We start from the raw sequence: 22,321 nt of genomic DNA on the forward strand, positions 1-22,321 counted from the left end.
CATTCTCCTGCCTCATTTCATCCTCTCAGTGGAACTCCAGGACGGGAAATACCTCACACTGCATTTTGCTCTGTCTACCCCAAGAGACTTTATTTTCTGTTTTCCTTAAGAAATTTCACAATTTTATATTTAATAAATCCTATTTAAAGACAAGGAAAGTGACATTCTTTCATTTCCTTTATATTAATACTCTGCCACAAGTTAAGTTTCTCTCCAACCACTAAGATTTAGTGTGTCTTAAGTTTTGCTACCTGCTGTAATGATGCTGTATTTGTTATGTTTTTTGCCACTGCCATACTACAAAACACACCCTCCAGAAACAGAGGCTACACCCCTCTTTGCTTTCCTTTTTGATGGATTAATCTAATTTCCTTCATTGCGGTGGTCAGTGATGGGACAAAAGTAGTGATGGCTGGAAGTAACCAAATTTGCTGCTCTATTTTTAAAAAGCAGCAAAAGCAATGGCTACACTTTTGGGTGTGGAGGTTTTCCCCTTTTTTAAAAAACACTATGAAATCAAGGTTTTTACATTGTTCTTCTAGGTGGTGTTTCTCCTTTGCTAAGAATTTATTTTCATGCAAATAGTGAAGGTGTTGTTCATTTAGTTTGGGGTTTTAAAAATAATTTTAATCTTAAAAACCTGCCAACTCTTACAGGTATGTTTTGGAGACTGATGCTCCTGATTTTGTGTCGTGTTCTTTGCTCAGTAACCAAGGGACCGCAGCTCCGTCGCGCGGGGGGAAATGGCACGTTGCTTTATCGGGGGAAATGAACTCCCAGAGAGGCTCTTTGACAACAAGCCGCGCTGCCAGCGGTGCTTGCGCCCTCTGTGGGTACCGCTGCCCCGGAGGCCGCGCCGGGCCTGCCCCGGAGGCCGCGCCGGGCCCGCCCCGTGACGCGCGGAAGCCGCGCCGCGGCCGGAAGCGGGCGCGCGGCCGCTTCCTGTGTTTATGTAGGGTCGGGCGGCGGCGCCGGGAGCGGCACCGGGAGCGGCACCGGGAGCGGCGCAGAGCGGCGGCCGCCATGGCGGTGTCCGAGAGCCAGCTCAAGAAGATGCTGACCAAGGTGCTGCCGCGGCCGGGCAGGCTGGGCGAGGGGCTGGGCGGGGGGAGCGGGGCCCAGGCACCGAGGGACTGTGGATGGGGTTTTAAGGCAGGAATGGCGCTCCGGTGCCGGAATAGCCCTGCCAGACTGCAGTGCTGGGCTGGGACTCGGCCAGGCGCCGGCCCGGGTCGGAGCCCCGTGCGGGCTGGTGGGCTGTGCAGCCTCCCTTGTGCTCGCCCGTGGAGGGGGAGGCAGGGTCAGCATCATTCGCTGGGATGGGTGGGTTTTGTTAGCGCCCTTGTTTAAGGAAACAAGAGAATCTCTTGAAAGGCAAATGCTTAATCACATCGTGAATCGTACAGAGCCTTATGTACCGCTCTTCAGGTGAAAAATGTCTTTGTCCAGCAGCTTGAAATGATAACAAACTAAGACTGAACACTTGGAGGGCATTACAGGTTTGTTTGGGGAGATTTTTTAGCAACGTTTAGTGATTTTATTTGCACCGTCTAAAATTAAATACAATAGTTTGGAATCTGATCAAAACCGAAGAAACATTATTGAAAGGAGTTTCACCTGCATGGACTCATAAGCAGATTTTTTCATCAGCTTGAAAACGAGTGATGAATGCTTAGTCAGTGTCAGCAAATGAGATCATGTATGTGTTTGTATGCACCTGTCTTTCCTAAATTGTTGCTATGCCATGGAAGAAACAGAATTTGAGGTAGACCAATGGCCTCATTCCCCTACACTTGCCCATTTTATGCTCCCATCTAACTTTCTATAGATCAGTTCAAAGTGCAGTGTGTTCTAAAGCTGATAAACAGTGAAGATGCTGTTTCACTAGCTTATATTTATTTTTCTGAAATAATTATGCTTTCTGTTCTACAGAGGAGAGTTCAATGGTATTTTCCATATTTAATAGTTTAGTGTGTGAGATAACAAAGGACTTAGTAACAAAAGACCCCTAGTTTTTGGTGAGTGTAAGCATTTAATTTAACTTCAGGTATTTACCTCCTGTCTGATCTTGAAAAGCATCATCCTTCTGTGATCTGTTTTCTGGTACATAAAACAATGGGGATGCATTTACTATTGAGAATGGACTAGGAAAAAAATGCCTAGAATGCTGGAGTTCAAATTAATCAGTTTTAGTTACCTTTGTAGGAATGACTAGGACCTTACATTTTGCAAGAGGATTTTTACGTTTCTTGGAAATGGATCTAAGTACAGAAATTAATAACTGATGTAGCACTTAATTTTGCTGGTAGCAGTAGCTGAAATCTTACAAATGTCTCTATACTGAGTAATTATCATAATCTGTGTGAAAACTGTTTGCAACAATACTATTTTTCTTAGTTTTAACAGACATATGAAAATATTTAATGTTCAGGTGTTCAGCCTAATTTCTGAAAGTACCCCAGGCAGATAAATTTGAGGTTTATCAGTCATGGTGTACCAGACTCCTAGAGTGCCTGCTGAGCAGGCATGTGTTGTTTTATTGATTCCTTGACTCAACTAACTTGAGATTCTTGTGCCAGAAGTGAAGACCTGACTGCATTCTTCTTTACTGTGAGTGAGTGGTGAGGCACTGGAACAGGTTGCCCAGAGAAGTTGTAGATGCCCCATCCCTGGAAGTGTTCAAGGCCAGGTTGCATGGAGCTGTGAGCAACCTGACCTAGTGGAAGGTGTCCCTGCCCACAGCAGGGGCATTGGAATGAGATGACCTTTAAAGTCCCTTACAGTCCAAACCACTGTATGATTCCATTAGCCTTGTGCTTGTTATGAGCTTCTGTCAGTGTAACCCAGTTCTCTTTTTAATAGTGATTATGCCAATCTTTTTGCAGCTATGTCTTGCACCATAAGGTTTGTTCCTATGAAAAGACCTTTCTTTTAAAAGTACCTGTTGACAAGCTCTCATTTGTACTGTGGTGACACATTCAGTGCTGTGGGTATGTCCTGCCAGTCTCTGGCTGACAAACATGAGATTTCACAGACCTGTCTCCATTTTCCAGCAATGCCTGTTCTCACTTCTGCCAGCTGTTGGGGAAGGAGGGAGCGATGAACTCAAATGCTAGCAGAGTTGTCTCTGCCCTGTCAAGGCCCTCCTGCACGCTCCCAATCCTGCACCCACTTTCCAAAGGAGGCTGAGGTGCCCTGCTGCAGCCCTCCCATCAAAGCAACACCAAGGGCCTGATTGACCTGCATGCTGGTGCCTCCCTGCACACACCGGCATCTGTGCTGCAGGGATTGCTTTCTCTCCCACAGACCAGTGTTTTGCAGGCAGACTGTGTGGCTGTTTTGCCCCTGGTCATTTTTTTGGGCAGATAAATTGCAACATTGCTCAACGTGCTGGTGCTTTTTGTGGGCTCGAGGTGGCATTATGGGAAATGGTGTGATGTGTTCATCTTTGTTCAGTAAATACGAGTTGTCATGCCCAGGAGGAGCATCCTTGTCGATCTCTGAATATAATAGGAAGAAGAGATAATTTCTAAGCTTCACAACTCATGAATGTTTGTCAAAGCCAAAGTGACCTTTAGCTGTGGCACTATAGATTATCTTGGATAATGTCTGAATTAATTTGTTCAGATGTTGTTGACATTTGAGAGCTTTGGATGTGAGACATTTCGTTGTGCCAGCCCCTTTGTCTTCCCAAGGGGATGTCTGTGTTCTTTAAGACGTGAAGATTGCAATTTTAAAATTATATTGCAATAAAAACATTGTCAAGGGACCACCACATTGCTGGCTTATTTTCTTAATAGTATTTATCAGGAGGAATAGCCATAAGGCTAAAGAGCTGCACCATGTGGTGGACCAGCTCCCTGTTGCCCAGGGACTTCTCCTTTGCTGTCTGTTCTGAAAATGGTACATTCTGTGGTGGTGTATCTGTGGGTGTATCTGTGGTTTACAGGTCGTCTGTGCTGTGAGCTACTCCCTGCTCCTATAAAGGAAGGGGGTGAAACCAGTATTATTACTGATAATATTGTGCTTTAATTTATCTGTTTTCTAGCCAATAAAATACATGAAAATACTAACCAATGGTGAATAATTGCTATGTTGCTTTGAAAAGTGCTATGAAAGATACCTGTGAGGTTCAGATCCTAGATAGCTGTTTATCAGGAATGTTCAAAACATCACTGTATTTGTTTGGAGATGCCTTATTTTTCTTTTTTCTCAAGATACGCACATATCTCTCAGATCATGCTTATTGTAGGACATGAAAGAAAATGCAGTAGCTTTTCCCATATCACTGGATGCATGGACTGTTATTTAAGACTAAAACCATCTTAACACTTTGTTAAAGTTTGGTAAGTTATACAGGCAGTGTTCAGTTAATAATGAGAAGTTATATAGGCAGTGTTCAGTTAATAATGACAGCAACAATAATGACAGTGACAAGTTAATAATGACAATGGCAATAATAGCGTTCAGTTAATGGGCAAATAAATTCTTATCTATTCCAAACTAGGAGTGGAGAAGGATGTCTATATGTATCAGTGTAAGCTCTCATAGATGCAGTCTATTGGGTAAAATAAAATTAAATTAAATTACACTGAAAATTTATTGTCTGAAGTAATTTCTTTCTCTTTTGTTTTTCAGTATAAGTATAGAGACCTAACTATACAGGAGACAACCAGTGTTATTACTCAGTACAAGGACCTCAAACCTGTCATGGATTCATATGGTTAGTGTGTGCATGAGAAAATATTTGTTACTGAATTTTTTATGGTTTAGATATATTTGGCAGGGTTTTTTTGGGGGGGAAGGAGATTAAAACCAGAAGACGTAATTTGAGATTCTCTTCTTGGTCTTTGACATCAATACCTCTTTAGAAACACAGTTATTTTCTAAAATAACCCTTATATATTACTTAGTCTATGCAATGTGCCAAAAAGTGATGCATTTTTCACAGCTTAGCTTTTAATCGCTCAGTGAGGTCATATCTGTTTGTGTCCTGAGATTGCTGATATCTTACAAATTCAGCTGTGCTGCCATATAAACATAATTTTAGAAATCTGTTTAGAAAGTACTGTAAATCAGTGAGCAAATGCTTCATTAAAAATAATTGTGTCAGTCCTTAGGAGTATGCAGAAAACATAGTCAAGTATATAGAAAATTGTCACAAGGGTTTTGTAAAGTAAGTTACTGATGACAGCCACTGTTTGTTAGCTATTTTAAGGGCTCAAGTAAATTTAAATTTAAGTGTGTTAAATGAAGATGGTGTCTAGGATTAGCTCCATTAAGGGCGTGGTTTCACAGCAAAAGTGAGCCAGTGTAGCTGCTGAGGTCAACCCCTTATGATCGCCCTTTTTAACTGTCACCTGTGGGATTCCTCTGTGAGTTAATTTATATCACAAATACATTATCAGAGATTTTAAAATCTTCTGCTTTTTAAATTGTAAATCTGGACTGAGAAATACTAAGAAGGGACATGGACAGGTAAAATATAAATTTTAACTTGAACAGCTACAAGCCCGCAGCTGTCACAGAAGTGGAAGTTCGTGCAGTGACTGGAGAAACAAAAGGAGTAAAAGGACTGTGGCTGGAATAGCCGCACAAGCTTGCCTAAGGGTGGTGATCAGAATTCCAAATAGCTTTGAGCTGTAGCCATTTGTGTTACCTAATGCTTTCTAAGCTGCCTGAGAGATGGTAAGCACAGAATCACTTGCAGATAATCCATATTATTTGTAGCAGTGACATCAAAAACAAGAAAGTGTTTACATTGCTGTTGAGACAGCTTTCAGGTTCATATTAATAATGAAATATATACCCTCTTTTAAGTCTCAGCTCAATCTACCAGCCTTTGCAGGACTTTAGCACCACAACAATTGTACTCAGTGAGCTATGTTTAAAGTGTGACTAGAAACTTCGAGGGGAAATTAGTAAGACAAAAAGTTTCTCCGCAGAAGCTGATTTATTCAGCCAAAATAATGTATTGGATTAAAAGTATGAGAAGACTAAATACAGTGACTCAGTAAATGTAGGTCAGGGTTCTTGTGCAGTTTGTGAACTAAGATTTGGCGGTAAGTCAAGTGCTACTTATTTCTTCCTCTTCAGTGTGTTATTGTTTAGTTAAATTACCTGTACTGACTCTATAATAAATGCCTGTGGCCCAGTAATTTTCAGTACTCTTACTGATCTGTTTATAGCATAAGAAATACTTTATAATCCTCAGGTGACAGCTGTTTTTTAAACGGGAAGTTTGAGTTCAGATTATCTTTGCAGCAATTTGCATGATTTGCAGTTTGTAAGGTTCCAACATGTTTTACTTGCTCTCTGAATGAGGAAATGCTTTTATTTGCAGTGAAGGTAGTTTGACAATAATTGGTGATTCATTTCTGAGAAATGTGTTATTCAGAAGCAGCTACCTGACTGTAGACAGTGATTTGCTAGTCCATAAATGTGTAAAAGGAGAACCTTTCAAGCTGATTTTATATTTATATGCATGTAACTTTGAAAACTTATGCCAATAAATATATTAGGTGTAACCTGAGTAGAAATTAATGTAGTAAATATGTTTGTTTTAAAAATACTGTTTGTTTGTTCCCTTTTCAGTTTTTAACGATGGTTCGTCTAGGGAGTTGATGAGCCTCAGTGGAACCATTCCTGTGCCTTACAGAGGTATCCATTTATTATAATTATTCATTCCCCCTATTTTCCCAAATTACATGAAAAATTATTTAGATTTGTCCAGGTTCAACTTCACTATTTTGGTGATCACTATTTTCTTGAAATCCTTTACTTGTCCAAAGTAAAATATTTTAAAGAAATTGTTTCCTGTTTTTGCTCCAGGATAAAATTTGAATGTTGAGCATTGCTTCTTCAGTCTTGTACAGTTCTGTAACATCTTTTTTCTTTCAGTACTGCACATTTTTCAAGCTTGTCAATTGAATGATCTGTAATGCGAACTATTTATTGCTGCAGCTAACAATAATTCAGATTAGGATCTAGTAATGTTGCATTGAACAAATGAGATAATGTATTAGTGGTAAATGATAGTTTTATATCAAAGTTAACTTGTTCTGAAAATATTGAGTTGGTGGCCATAGTGTCAGCTATTTATTGCAAGTTATTAGTAGGGTTTGACTTCAGCTTCTAACAGTGTGGTTGAGTTTACAGGACTTAGGAGTTTTTTATGAATCTGGATACAAGAAGACAGTTGAGAGTTGGAATAACTTTTAAAATCTTTCAAAATATCTTTTCTAGGTAACACATACAATATCCCCATTTGCCTGTGGCTGCTGGACACCTACCCTTTCAACCCCCCAATTTGTTTTGTTAAACCCACTAGCTCTATGACAATAAAAACTGGGAAGCACGTTGATGCAAATGGAAAGATATACCTTCCTTATCTGCATGAGTGGAAATATGTAAGTATAGGGAACTGGAAGTTCTCAAATTGCTTGGTTCTGGTAGTTGTGTAATTTTAAACAAAAAACATAATCCTTTTTTTTTGAGATCTTAAACTGTTTTTAAATGAAAACAGCTGCTTATTACTTGTAATATCTTAAAGTTCAGGATGTTGCATTCTGTATCCTAGTTAATTTAATGTAGTTGCATCTTTAGTTGCAGTTTGTGGGTTTAAACAGTGCAGCATAAGGTGTCCTCCTGTGGCAGGATACCGTTGTGAGACATGTGAGATATGAATATTTACACAGGGAAATTATAAATTCTGTTAAAACATTTTTGTGCTGATTTTAATCTCTGTGACTGAAATGGGCTTGCACAAGCATTTGGACTTTATGTAGTCATTTCTCAAGCTTCCAGTATATGGATATATTTGCTTTTCCAGTGAATAGAGACATGGCGTAGTGCAGGCCTCACAGAAGTTGTAACCAAAACGTGGACTTGTAAAGAAGATAACCTGTGCTGTCAAAGTTAGAAGAATGGTACAGGATGCATAGTTCTGTAAAAATGGTTAACAGGATAAATTTATTAAGGATGGGAGCTGGGTCAGCACTTAGTGGTGATAGTGGAAAAAGGCTGCCCAGATTGGGATGCAAGTCTTGCACATGCAAGAAGATCATCCAAGGGTACCAGTGGTACAGAATTCTTTCAGTTTGAGAAGTTGGTAAAAATATAAGTAAGTGGATTATAGAGCTGAGAAAATTGGAAAATGGGATATTACTGCACTCGTGATGCTTGTTCTTATTTTGGCAAAATGAAATCATGCCTATATTAAGTGTAGTCACAAACAGAGAAGCCTAGTTTAGCTATATTTAAAGTTTGTGCCACTCCTTAGTGGTCAGAATGTTTTTTCCATTGAGACATTCTGAACCCGAGAATAAGCCATGGTATATGAAATTGAATTGTCTGAGAACTTAGTGATCTGTACTTTTTTATGTTGGAGAGTGGATTTAAATTTTTAAAATATTTTTATAATCCATCATTGGACAGTCACCTTCAGTCACTTATTGTCCTGCAATTGACAAGGAACTGTGCTATTACCCGGTGGATTCTGGGTGTAAAGGTGGCTGCAGCTGTATTTGGCTACACTATTTCAAATACCGTCTGGCTGGGTTTAGTTGGTAACTGTAAAAAAGTCCAGAAAGGAGGATAAATAGGCACATAAATATTTTTTAAAAGAATTTAAACCCACACATAAAATGAATGCTTTTGAGAGCTGATGGTGTCCTGTTGTTGCTCTAGTCAGTTAAATTCTTTTGGAAAAATTAACACCTTGTGATTTGCTTTCCCTCACAGCCCCAGTCAGACTTGCTAGAGCTGATTCAGGTCATGATTGTGGTGTTTGGAGAGGAACCTCCTGTCTTTTCTCGGCCCACTGCTTCTTCGAGCTACCCACCATACCAGGCAACAGGCCCACCCACCAGTAAGTGCTCATGACTACTAATTTCTGCAAATAATCATTAATATTCCACAGTGACTGTTGCCCTGCATATTTTTTCAACAAATTCTGCATTTGACAGTAGAATGACTGTCTGTATTGCTGGCTAATGAATTCATCTGTGCTGTACTTGCCCATGTTGGACTCAGTGATTTTAAAGGTCTTTTCCAAACCTGAAAGATTCTGTGAGTCTAAGAATGTGTGTGTTTTTTTGGCTTTTGGAAGGGAAAAATCAAGTTTGTATGAAAACAAAATAACCAAAACCAGAACACACACACAAACAGCCCCCAAGCTTCTCTAAACAAGCAGAATCCTGTCAATGTTCCAAAATAGACTTTAAAAGAGATTATTCAGATAACTGTATTTTAATTTTATTTATTCTGATAATACAAGTCCATCTGTTATGTTTGCTGCAACCATTGATTTCATAAGCTAAAGCATGCTTATTGAATGTGTTTCCTATGTCCATGCTCCTGGTTTGTGGGGTTTATTTTTGTTCTTTAAAAAATGTTGGCTGAATATAAAAAACACCCTGCCTTGTGATTTGTTTTTATTCTTCTCTGTTGATTTGGTGCTCTGACTTGCTACCCGTTCTTATTTCCTTGCAAAAATTCTCAAGACTTTTTAAATCCTGTATTTATTTAAATTCCTGAAGGCATCTTATTTTGAAAGCTTGGGATAGGTGAGTGGTGCAAAAAGGGGAAGGGGGGAACAGAAAACCCTAGAAATTCTTGGAAGAGGAGACTGTGTTGGGTAGAGCAGACCTGCTCAAGCTAAAGATGGGGCAGGATGGGAGAGGGAGCAGATTAGCTGGAGATTCTTTAATGATATTGTAACAGTTCTACATTAGTTTAATGGTAGAGTAGCTTTATGTAGGGCTATTTATTTTTGCATACTTTTAAGACTCTATACTTTTTCTATTGAAATATGGCTTTTACTTGATCACCGTGTTGTATCTGAATGCTGAAGTGCTACTTATTGCTATTTCCAGCAGAAACCATTTTTTACAAGGTCTTAGCCTCCTAACCCATGAGAAAAGGGGTAGCAAACATAAATGGGACCATTAGGAATAGTTGGATAAAGGCAAGTGTTTGGAGCTTTTTTGCTTGTCCTGCACCAGCCTGCCTGTAAGATCACTAGGTGGTTGTATTGTCCTGATTTTCCAGAACAGTGGGTGTCAGTGTAGTTGTAGTAGAGACTGTGACTTGTGCCTTAAGGACAGACCATCAAACGAAACACACTTGATTACTCTTGTAGTCACTCAAAGCTGAAGTACTTTGAATTACTATTTTGAATTGAATTGAGCTCAAGTACTACGAATAACTTCATTGCTGAAGTAATTTTAGTAGAAATGATCCAGGGTTTTAAAATTGTTAAAGTTGTTAATAGTTTTACTAGTGTAATCTGACTTTCCTTATTTTACAGACATTTAGATTTGTGTTTTTTCAAGTTCTACATACATTGTTTAGGAAGAAATTAAGGCCTTTTACAAAAATTTTGATCATATGAAAGCACTCAAGGGTGAAAATAGGTTGGCTCTTACAAAAAAAAAGCTATTTGATGTAATATTGCTAAAATTGCTAGAAATATGGAATAAATATGTCCAAAACATAATTTATGTCAGCTTTTCAAGTAGAAATTTAAAATTGCAAAGACTGTGGAAGCCTTAGACATTTATATGTGCTGATAACAAATTTTTAAAGTATAACTTCTAAATAGCAGAAATTACTGCATAAGAACATGGTTGAATTGTTAAACAATTAATCAGCTGTTGCGAAGTCGAGATACTCTGAAGATACTAAAATTATGCACTTACTATTTAGTGAGTAACAAACACTGGCTGCATTAGAAAGGTTGTTTTCTTTTTTCAGCTATTATATTATAAAGTTCCTCAGATGTGTCAGTTTTAACACCATCCCCTTTTTTTAAGTTCATTATCTGGACATTCTTTTTTTATGTATCCGCATTTTACTTGTTACACCAACTTGTTGCGCATTTTTACATTTACATCCATTTTTTGCATGCAGTGGTTAGTTTAAAGTAATGATTAAGAAAAAAATCAATATAGCCATAAGGTTATATTTATATATGAGGAAGAACTAGTTTACATTGAGGGTGGCAGAGCATTGGAACAGGCTGTTCAGAGATGTCATGGATTCTCTCTCTCTGGAGATGTTCAAAACCCACCTGGACACGTTCCTGTGCTTAATATATCCTGCAGCTTAATATATCATGATATGTATTAAACTTCTGAAATGTTAAAATATACAAAATCCTTGTTTTATTTAGCTTCCTATGTGCCGGGAATTCCCGGTGGAATATCTCCCTATCCACCATCAAACACTCCAAACCCGAGGTAAGAGCCCCTTTAAACCAACACCAAACATTTATGTGATAGAGAGTTTCACTAAATAGTATCTAGTCTGAGTTATGTTTTCTTACGACATATTTGTTGTATAATTTTTCGTGGTAGTGAAGTTTTTTAAAATGAAGGCTGAATTCTCATCAATAGCCAAAATAAAGCTGGAGAAAAGTTTAGTTTTCTAAGTGTTATTTCAAACACAGTATACTTGGGTGATAAATATATTTTGAAAATTATTACATAATTCCCAAGTGTGATCTTGCTTCACTAGTATATCACATCAGTTTGTATAAGGTTGATATGTTTACATGACATAGAAAGAACTGAGCCTCTACAAATTGGGGGATTTTATTAAAAATGCCAATCTTGTTTTGGGTAATTAGCATCTCAAAATTGGACCAAAACATTGCTAAGTTAATACAAACTTTGACTCCAGCATAAATATGGACTGAATTCAGGGCACTCTAAGAGAATTGGAAGGACACAAAATTAGTTTAAAAGCTTTTTATTAAAATAAACCAAGACTTTTTTCTCTAAGTGTATTATATAATAGATTGGAATAAAGCTTTTCCAGAAGACCTGCGGTTCCTAGTAAATAGTGAGATGTTGTTTACTGCCTCCTAGTGTGTGCCTACGTTTTTGTACATCATATTTAATTGTTTTTATTATTAATGTCCTTATGTCCTGATTTTGTATTAGGAGTATATAAGGAGTTACTGTCGTATATTAATATTACTTTTTGGTTGGTTGGTTGGGTTGGTTTTTGGGGTTTTTTTGGTTTGTTGTTGTTGTTGTTTCCGTTTTGGCTTTTTTTCTTAATAAAAATTTTAAACCCCTGTAAGGACGGCAGTTCAGCATTCATCATGTTAACTATTCTTATATTAAAAATTCTTAAATTCAGATTGCTGTTTGTGAGTTTGTAGCTAGAATAATTTCTTGTGAATACTTCTGGGGTTTCATTTAGCAAGATTAGGAAACTGCATTTCTAATTTGTTCTAATGTAACTCCAATAACCAGATAAAGTTTCTGAAAAAATGGCATCAAATCATATCAGAAATATAAATTGTGAAAGATGTTGGTGGGGACGGAAAAAGAGAAAAAGTACAACTTGGTCTACAATTTAAACATTTTATTTTATAAACAAGCGTTTAGCATGGTGACATAATATATGTGGATGATGTTTTCCTGACAGTTAAATGCCACCCTGACATGTGATTCCGTCAGATCTCGGAAGCTCAGCAGGGTCAGCCCTGGTCAGTACTTGGATGGGAGACCTCCTGGGAATACCGGGGGCTGTAGGTTCTAGTCCCGAGGACTTCACTGTCATAGTCCAAGCTCGCTCAGCCGTGGCAGATGAACCTGAGGAGTTAAAGGGTGGGGCCAGTTTCACACACGCTGTGCCTCACCTAATAAATCCACTGCACAGACTGGAAGGACACACCCACGTGGGGAGAGCCCTTCCCAAATCTTCATTCAGGAAGCCTGGCCATGATGATGGTGATGTCATACTGACATATCTTTCTTTGTCAAAGCAGCTTCCCAAGCTATCCTTATCCAGGTGGTGTTCCATTTCCAGCAACCACTAGTGTTCAATACTACCCTTCTCCGCCTCCTCTGACCACTGTTGGTGAGTACTTTGGAAAGGATTTCTCTGAAGTGAAGCTTCCCTCTATAACTGATAGGTAAAGAAATAAAATGGAAAAGGAATGTGTTCTTATTCTGAACTTTCAAAGTATTGATCTTTAATTCAGAAAGTCATTCAAATGAAGAATGAAATACATCTTACGTCTTTTTCCTTATATGTTATTCAGTCAGGAATTTAGTACATTCTTAGGTTTGTGCAATGCATTGTGTGTGTGCTCTATGAATATTTTGAGGAACACTGGATGTAACTATAACTACATGTTTTTTTCTCACCTTTAACTGTAGGTGACTTTTGATTGTCTGCATTGCTCTGTTTGTGGTTTAGAAAAATACTTCTGTCATCATTGAAACATCTACTGGACTCACTTCATTTGCTCTTTATTTATACTTACTTTACTCCAAAAGTAATAACTGTCTAAAGCAGAGGTTTCCACTGCATTTGGAATGCGATTCCTTTTTACTGAGTTTCTTCTCCAGCCTCTTCCCTGTTGCTTCTTATTGGTTCCTACTTGTCATGTCCTCCTTTCTTCCCTTCAGCAGCAGGCTCTGGGATATTGTGTCTTTTCCCTGTCTGCTGCTCTGTAGCCCTTTGCTGACAAAATAATCAGGCTTTGTTTCCATTCTGCACCTCACTTTTAGTGTGTGTGTAGGAGATTGGGAATCAGTGATAAATATCATCCAGTTAAGTAGGAAGTTGGTGCAGTAACTTTCCAGTTGGTTGATGATACTTTTGGCACAGTTAAATGGGGATGATGTAGAATCTCTTGTGATGTTCACATTATCAGTCCCTTGTAGTCTCTTGCACATTTGTGGAATGGCCTGGGTTAGAATCACAGAATGTCTCTTCTCTCCAGAGCCCAGTGTATTTTGAGATTTTCCTTCAGATAGGTACAAAGCAAGTTCACTGCTTGGCACTACTGTTCTCTTATTAAAATATTTGAGGAGTTCTGTTATGACACAATTTGAAAACAAACGTAGCCTTTATGTTGTATTCTTCTTATTCCTGATCCCATCATGTCCAAGTTCTTTCAGCCTTCTGAGTTAAAAACAGTCTTCTTGAAATTTCTTGCCTGCTTCGGTGGTCCCCTCCCCTCTGAGGTGATGTGTGTCTGCCACACACACTGCAAGAAAGCTGCTGTCCCACACAAGGGCCTCGAACAGTGCTCAGTGTTGTGGGGGCTGCACTTGGGTCCTTGGGAATGAATGGTCTCCACTGGCTCTCCTGTAGGGAGCTGGTAACCTTTCCAGGGAACACTGGCTTTCTGCACTCTTTCCCAAGCAAATCCAGTTTTGCTTTAATGTAGTAGAGTTAATTTAAAATATAAGTATGTTCTGTTTAGTTTCTTTCCCTTGTTTTCATCCCCACTGAAGACGAACAGAGGTGGAGTATCTGCCAGAGATAGAAGGCTCTTCAAGTGCTGAGTTAGATCATCTGATACCATGTTGTAATGCCAGAATTCATAGTGGCAAATTAACATTAGACTGATTCATTTGAGTAAAAGTCTTACACCTGTTATATGTGGTTTATGTCTTGTGCCATATGAAAGGTAAACATGTCTCTTTAATCATCCATTTTATTTACAATACTGTGAGGGGTTTTGTTGTGTGTATTTTGTTGGGGTTTTTTGACAATACAGGGTTTTTTTCCTTTCAACTGAAAATGTTTATTTCCTGTACACTTTGTTTGTCTGTGGTTCATTGCAATAGTTTATTTAGGAGCACATCAGGTGCTACAACTTCAGAGTTTTGTCTGGGTGGTGGTGTCTCCTATAGTGAGCTTAGTTTGACTTGAATGGAAGTGCTCCATCCAAGTAGCTTAAGTTTTCAGTAATTGCTGGTTTTTCAATTAGTCCTATAGGCCTTTTTTTTTCTGTTCAATCATCTGCCGTTACTTACCTTTCTGATGCAGTTACTAGTTTGATAATTCTGTAAGGTCACTTCTGAAACCAGACTCTGCCTTGTAAAGGGTAAAGGTTTCAGTGCTCTGTGGATTTAAAGACCATGTGCCATAAAATCTTTCCCAAGCTGGGCTAATTATGGAAGTGGCATAAAATGCTACGGGTTCATGCTCTTTAAGAAGATACATAAAATCTAATTGAGCTATATAAAATAATGCTTTATGTGTTCAAAGACCTCTTTCCTATCTGTTGGCATTTCTGTGTGAACTTTCATTGTGTTAGGTGTATTGTGATTTTATTTTTTCTGTCCTACACTGTTAAAGTGAGCCTTGTATAAAATCTCCCTGAGTGAGGGGTATCAGGGAAAAAGGAAGTAAACATCAGTTCTGTTGATGTTGGTTCTGGCTGATTCTGTCTTTGTGTTAGAGAGTAATTCATTATGTAAAGTAAACAGTAGCTGAAATCATGCTGATGCTGTTTTCTGAAGGGAAATCAGGCTTTTTTGATTTGGAACAATTGTCTGCCTTAAACAGGAAGTCCTAAACTCCTGTCCCAGATAGTTTCACTGACTTGGTCCTCAGCATAGAAAGTGCTGTTGTTTCTCCTTTTCATAAGAGGCAGCAGTGGTGGATTCCTGGGTTTGTGAGTATGGTGCTTTTTGACAACTTCTGTTGTTGGTTCTAATAGTTAACAAAATACTGCAAATTGTCTTGTTGACAAGGTGAATTTTTTAGGCTATAACTGTAAATCAGATCAGGTGTTGGGACATTCATACTTTCCTAAGGCTATCTTTGCACCATTTGATTAATAGTTCAGTCTCTTTCTTTTTCAATAATAATTAGCTTAATTTTTAAAAAAATTACACATATTCTGGTGTAACTTCTAAGTGAAGTGCTCATGTAAGTCCTGATCAAAATCTGTATGCGTTCTTAATTTTAGAAGGCTTTGGTGGATTAGAAAGCACAATGTCCATTTTCCTGTAGTTCCTGTCATCCATTTGCATAGCTTTATTTTTCCATGTCTGACCTGATGTAGGCTTTTTGGACAGGAGCAGAGTGAAAAGAGTAGGGAAAAGATACAAATTTGTGCAGTCTCGTTTTGTTGGCAGAAGTCCAAAAAATCCTCAGGACGTTTTAAGGATTCAGAGATGTGCAGCCCTGTCAACAGCAGTTTGTATTTGTTAGTATAACAATACCAAGACACTACAAATAACAATTTTTTAAAATTATGTTAATATCTTAACAGAAAATTTTTAATCTTTCAGATACTTGTTTCTAAAAGCAGAGTTAAGATTTTTAAATGGTTTTGGATTGTTGCTGATTCTCAGGAAGATATCCAACCTACCCCAAGAATACTGTAATGATGAAATGTCACTAAAAAGCCCACCCTTTTTTTTAATAACTAGTGAAATTATTGTAATCTGATTTCTAGCTAATAGTAATTTAGTTAGAGTACTGTCAATAACACATTCAAAAATATATTCATCATATTCATCACTATTTATCTTAGTGTGATTTACTCTAAAAATACCAGTCTTTGAATTGAGGTCAAAGTTAGCTCTCCTGAAGTCCAGCGCTGTGATTTTGCTCATTGCAAGATACTGAATTCTGTGATCTCATGATTACTGTAGCCAAGACTGCCCCAACCTTCACTTCTCCAACTAGACCATCCTCGTTAGATAAATAAGGTCCAGCAGTACACCTTTCCTTGTTGGCTGCTCCACCATCACTATCTCAAGGCTCTCCATGATCCTCCTGACTCTGATTCTCTCTTGTCCCTCCAGCAGGTGTCAGGGTGGTTAAAGTTTCCCATGAGAACCAAGGCCTGGGACTGTGAGGCTGCTGTCCATGAAAGGCCTCATCTACTTCCTCCTCAGCTGTGTAACCTTTGCCTAGTCTGCCCTTTAATCTTAATCCATAAACCCTCAAGTCACCATCCTCCCAGATACAGAGCTCCATACATTCCATGTTTTCTCCTACATAAAGGGTAACTCCACCACCTTGCCTTCCTGTCCTGTCTTTCCTAAAAAGCACACAGCCCTTCCCGATAACATTCCAATCATCCAAGCTATCCCACCATGTCTCTGCAATCACAGTGGGACCAAAGCCTTGCAACTGCACACAGATCTGCAAATCCTCCTGTTTGTTTCCCACACTGCCTGTGTTGGGGTATAGGTCCTTCACTGAGGTATTCAAGGATGTCTGTTTCCCAGGAAGGGTGCAAGAGGATACCCCATAATCACTTTCGGGGCTGCATGCCCTTCCTGGAAATATCCCCATTTGAGCTGCCTGAGTGGTCTCTCCCTCTGTCTTTCCTAGTTTAAAGTTCTTACCACACCAGGTAATCTTAAACAAACAGAAAACTAAAGCAGTTATAGATAGGCAAAGTCACTGTCTCAATCCAGCTGTTACATTAATTGTATCCATTAACTCTTATTCTTCTTTAGAAGAACTCAGACTAATAACATTTATATACTTCCAGGGAAATGGCCAGCCCATTTTTAAATTAAAGAAACATTGTGAATATGGGAATAGTAAAGTGCATGAGTGGATGTATGCTCTTAAATTTAGTTGGTTTTACTTGAATGTATGCTATCTCACTGTGGTTTCTTCACTATTTCTGAAAACTATTGGGAAAAGGAGTTTATTTTACTGTCTCACATTGCTGAAGTGTAACAGCAAGTTGGCCACTTCTTATTCCAACTGGCTTTATACTGAAGCCACTGCAGCACAGAGTTAATCTCATGCCTGTGAAATTTTCTTGGGCAGGAGGTAGCAGAGATGGAACCATCAGTGAGGACACCATTCGAGCTTCCCTTATTTCGGCAGTAAGTGACAAACTGAGATGGCGGATGAAAGAAGAAATGGATCGTGCACAAGCTGAACTCAACGCCTTGAAACGGACAGAAGAGGACCTGAAGAAAGGGCACCAGAAACTGGAAGAGATGGTAACACGCCTGGATCAAGAAGTGGTAAGCTGAGATGAACCACTGCTCCATACCTGAGTGTTTCTAGTAGTGAACAGAAGCATGTAATTAATTAGTTATTAAGCACGATAGAAATAGCAACATTTTCAGTGCATTGTGTTTTTTCTCCTTCACAGTTGGGGTGCATGTGCTCAGACTGAAGCAGATCAGAAATTGTGACCAAAACTTGCAGTGTCCTGCATGTATTTTACAAATGTCGCTGCTCAGTAAGAGAGGAACCGTATCATTTTTGCCTATTTTTCCTCTGAAGGCTGTTAGTGGTGTGAGATTATTTCATACTTGTGTCTCAGTTTCTTGATAATAATATGTAACAGCAGCACTGGAGAACATGTCAGTGTCTTAGTACAGAGGATACTTATTTTGGTCACAGCCTCCTTTTATAACCTGCCGACTTTTCCTTTCCCAGAAGACTCTCCTACTCACAGTATGCTCACAAATTCCTGAATGTTTTTATTAAGTCATCTTCTGCTTAGTCCATCTGCTCCTTCCATTGCTGCTTGGGAGTAAAATTTTGGGATTGATGAGCAGTTTCTGAAACGAGCTCAGTGTTCAGATATGGTTTAAAAATAATTAGAAATTATTAATCAGGACTGGAGAACAGGGGATACTGTTATGTCACCAGATGAATCTGTGATGTGCCCACTTTAAACGTAGTGTGTAATTCTAGTCTTTCCTGCCTTGGAAGGAAAGGACATAATAGAACTGCAGATGTTTGATGCAAAGGCAAGGAGAATGACCCAGCAGTATCAGACAGCTTCCGTATAGAACATGACTAAGTGTACTAGGACTACAGTCTGGAAAAAGAGACAGTGGGAACAGAAAGAGTGCAATATGGTTAACAGTCTGCATAGTTTTGAGTGATATGAGGAGAAGCACAGTGGTGTGTGGTCTGTTCCACTGGGACATCAGGAACATCAGGAGTTAAATTCAAGAGTAACAAAAGGAGGTACATCTTACACAGATGCAGCTAAAATATAGTCCCCATTAGTGGGTAAAGCCAGCATTTTTTATGTCCCAGCAGTACAGTTATGTGTTTGTTTGATCAGTGCTCAACAAACTGGTATGAGACCTTACTTGAAAAGGTACATTCCAAAGAAAATTACTTTGGCTTTGCTTTTATTATCTTTAGCTAATTTAAATGGTTGTCTTTCATTATGTGGCAACTTGAAATTACTTACAGACTGTTAGCATGCCTTCTCTACAGTTATAAATTGGTAATGAACTGACTATCTACACCAGATGTTACTTTTTTAAAAGGAAAGAATCTGAAATCTATACATTGATAGCTCTTTCTTTTGTAAGAATCATAATAGACATAAGCAAGGAAGTAAAGAATCAACTAATATGTCTAAAAACCTTTCATCTAGACAGTGGTATCAGAAGAAGACATGAGACCTAAGAAGTAAATAAACATCTTAATTATTTTCAGGCTGAAGTTGACAAGAACATTGAACTTCTCAAAAAGAAGGATGAGGAGCTCAGTTCTGCCTTAGAGAAAATGGAAAGTCAGTCGGAAAATAATGACATAGATGAAGTTATTATTCCTACAGCACCACTTTACAAGCAGATCCTGAACTTATATGCAGAGGAAAATGCAATTGAAGACACCATCTTCTACCTTGGGGAAGCACTAAGACGTGGAGTGATAGATCTGGATGTCTTTTTAAAGGTATATTTTTTGGCATGTTTTTAAGATGTGCATTTTAAATGCATTTACTTTAAACTCTTTTGTTCAGCTTATTAATGTTTGTGATTTCTTCACTGAACATGATTGTGTAGGAACATGAATATTTACATGTTGAAGCACAAGTTTTAAAAAGGAATTTCAGAATTTGTATAAAAGACCAATTTTCTAAGCATTGTAGATATAAAGTATTTTATCATTAGGCAGGTGCAACTGGCAACATAAGCTTTCTGTGGGGCTTGCATCCTAAAGCTGGAGAAACTAACTCTGAGGGTGATTAGAATATTTAGACAGCTTTTCACTTGCAGTCTATGGATCCCTCTGTTGAGGCTGCTGGTGAAGTTTTAGAATCCCAGGAAAAAAAACCAAAAACACCCAGCTAGTTTTGCATCTCTGACAGAGACCTTCTTAGACAGTTTGTTCCCTTTCTTTGCCCTCTTTAATGCTGGAAGTTCTTAATGTCTGATGTACAAACTTTCCCTTATTTTGAACTTGCCTGCATGGTGATGGCACATGCAATAGATCTATTGTTATTTTGAAAAGAATAAAAACACCTTTTCACATGGAATAAAACAACACAAAATGTGTATGTCAGTAATGAATGTTGCCATTGGATCTGGAAAATTAATCTGTACAGGGGCCACTGGGTAGCAAGAATGACCAGTCCGTCCTTTCTCTACCCATTGAGATTCCCCCCAAGTTATCTCTTAGGCTTTGCTTCTAACAGCCAGTGTACAGTGCTAGTACTACAGAGAGACATATTTCCTGTTTCTACGGCTTGCTAGTTCCTATTTATGTACTGTCAGAAGAACTGTTCTCTGTCCCATGGGAAGTGCATTAGTCTGATTTCACCTTGGAGTACATACTACTACTTTGATAAGAATGTATGTGCAGTTACTAATTAAAATCACAAAAAACATACTGTAGTAATTGCATTTGGTAGCCACCTGCCAGTCATTTTAAGCCAAAAAAATGCCATTGAACAGAATAATGCATTTAATGTTTCCAGAAAAAGATCCTGTTTGGATCATGGAATCTGTTAGGCTTTGAAAATTTGTATTGCAATATAATTAAGTTTATATCAAAACTTTTCTTTTTCAATAGCCAGGTATTCTTGCTCTTTTTTTCTGCAGCATGTACGTCTCCTGTCTCGCAAGCAGTTCCAGCTGAGAGCACTAATGCAGAAAGCAAGGAAGACAGCTGGACTCAGTGATCTCTACTAAATTCTCAGACTTACCTGGGAAGGTAGATTTCCTTATGAAGCAGCCATTTTCTTGATATTTCTCTTAATCAGTAGGTGCCCAGAATAAGTTATTACATCATTCAAGTGTAAGATATTTTGAATCAATAATATATTTTCTTTTTGGTAAAGACTAGCTTTTATTAATGCACTTTCTATCTCCTGTAATCTTTGTGCTGGTGGACTTAACGCTGAATAAAACTTGTTGCATATTTTCTTCCTCTACATAAGTGTGTATGATGGGCTTTCTTTACAAAACCAGGCCTGGCTTATGCAATGGCAGCTTAACCATACTTTCACTTCTGGGATTGGGAAGATGTTTCAGTAGTCCCAAACAGGACAAATCCACATTTAGTATAACCAGTGAAAACTGAACAATCAGAATTTCAAGGCCCTGTTGTTTCAAGTAGCTGCTGCCATCCAAGGACACTTTTCTTAAATGAGCTCAGTAACAGATACAATACTGACTTTCCTGTTCTACCATCAGTTTATGGCCCTAGTGGAGCACACCTTATGGTGTATTGGGTTTCTCCACTAGAAAACGTGAGGCAATAGACAACACTGCTGCTGCATTTGGTGTTATGCTGCCTGCCAGGCCAGGAACACACTGGAGTACCACAGGATCGTGTCCTGGCAGGGTGAGCTGGGGCAGAGCTCAGTGACACGTCTGGTGGTGTAACACACCACTGGCTGCAAAAGAGAGCACTTGGTACAAAACACCTCCCAACCAGGAGTGCTGTAGGGATTTATGGTGGCACTCTTGTCTTCTATCAGCAGCATCCTGCAGTCCTCCCCTGCCTTTTGCAGGCTGCCTCAGCAAAGCTGTCCTGAACACCTAAGTTTCTTGGTCTCAGTACAGTAACCAACCTTTGTCTTACGGCTTTTCATGTTACCTTTGGGTCTGAAGAGGTTGGATTTTTGGTAAGGTTTACAGCTTTTACTAGATGAAGTCCTGGGGATCTTTTCTGAAAGCTTTGAAAAGAGCTTCAAATCATCTTCCTGTCATCTACATAGCAAAAGTGATTGTGAATAGTCATGTTTGATGCTATTTTGGTCACTTGGATGTTAGAAAAAGCACTGCAGTGGCTACAGCTTGTTAACAAAGCTGCTTCACACTTTTAGCTTTTACTGTAAAATACTTTCTTTAGAGAAGTAGCAACAGCTGCAGTACATAGTAAAAATCTACTCTCAGTGAGGTGCCATGGCTTTTCCCTTCTCACTGTCATGAGGTGTTTTGAAATATTAGTGACAGATAAGGGGATTAGTTCTGTTCTAACTATGAGCCTGGAAGAGTAACTTTGTTCAATGTTTCTATGCATGGCTGCTATTCCAGAGATGCTTTTTTATGGTAAGCAGCAAGCTGACTTTTTGTGGATGTCAAGTAGTTAATCAGAGAGATTTCTTCCTTCCATGCATTACTTCCTTTGTTGTATTACTTCTCTACTCCCCAAACATCATACCAATCAAGCCTGTTTCTTTGCATTAAACTTGATTTCCATCTTAAATAAATACTTCTATTACTGTTTTTTTATTCCTACCTTGAGGCTGTTAGAAAGTTCACTACATAAATATCTGGAGCCTACAACAGACTAGCTGCCCATATTGTTACACAAGTGCTGTTTT

The 22,321-nt window shown here is 38.7% G+C and overlaps 1 protein-coding gene across 2 annotated transcripts; it reads left to right on the plus strand.

The window, feature by feature from the left end:
- Positions 1–924: 924 nt before the first annotated feature.
- On the plus strand, positions 925–20,928 carry TSG101 (tumor susceptibility 101). Of its 2 annotated transcripts, none has more exons than XM_071558852.1 (10): positions 925–1,065; positions 4,639–4,723; positions 6,595–6,660; positions 7,246–7,409; positions 8,743–8,869; positions 11,174–11,240; positions 12,779–12,873; positions 17,557–17,759; positions 19,204–19,443; positions 20,592–20,928. In XM_071558852.1, the coding sequence occupies exons 1-10, from the start codon at positions 1,024–1,026 to the stop codon at positions 20,679–20,681; spliced, it is 1,179 nt and encodes a 392-aa protein (XP_071414953.1). In that variant the 5' UTR covers positions 925–1,023; the 3' UTR covers positions 20,682–20,928. The 2 variants fall into 2 exon arrangements, with proteins under 2 accessions (XP_071414953.1, XP_071414954.1); XM_071558853.1 differs by having other exon boundaries at positions 12,782–12,873.
- Positions 20,929–22,321: the final 1,393 nt, after the last annotated feature.

Source organism: Pithys albifrons, chromosome 6 (genome assembly GCF_047495875.1).
Source record: "Pithys albifrons albifrons isolate INPA30051 chromosome 6, PitAlb_v1, whole genome shotgun sequence".
NCBI lineage: Eukaryota > Metazoa > Chordata > Aves > Passeriformes > Thamnophilidae > Pithys > Pithys albifrons.

Bases quoted from the DNA above. Each gene is read 5' to 3' on its own strand.
- TSG101 (XM_071558852.1), top strand. From the start codon at position 1,024: ATGGCGGTGTCCGAGAGCCAGCTCAAGAAGATGCTGACCAAG. The intron at 1,066-4,638 runs GTGCTGCCGCGG...TTTGTTTTTCAG, and splicing joins TCAAGAAGATGCTGACCAAG to TATAAGTATAGAGACCTAAC. The intron at 19,444-20,591 runs GTATATTTTTTG...TTTTTTCTGCAG, and splicing joins ATCTGGATGTCTTTTTAAAG to CATGTACGTCTCCTGTCTCG.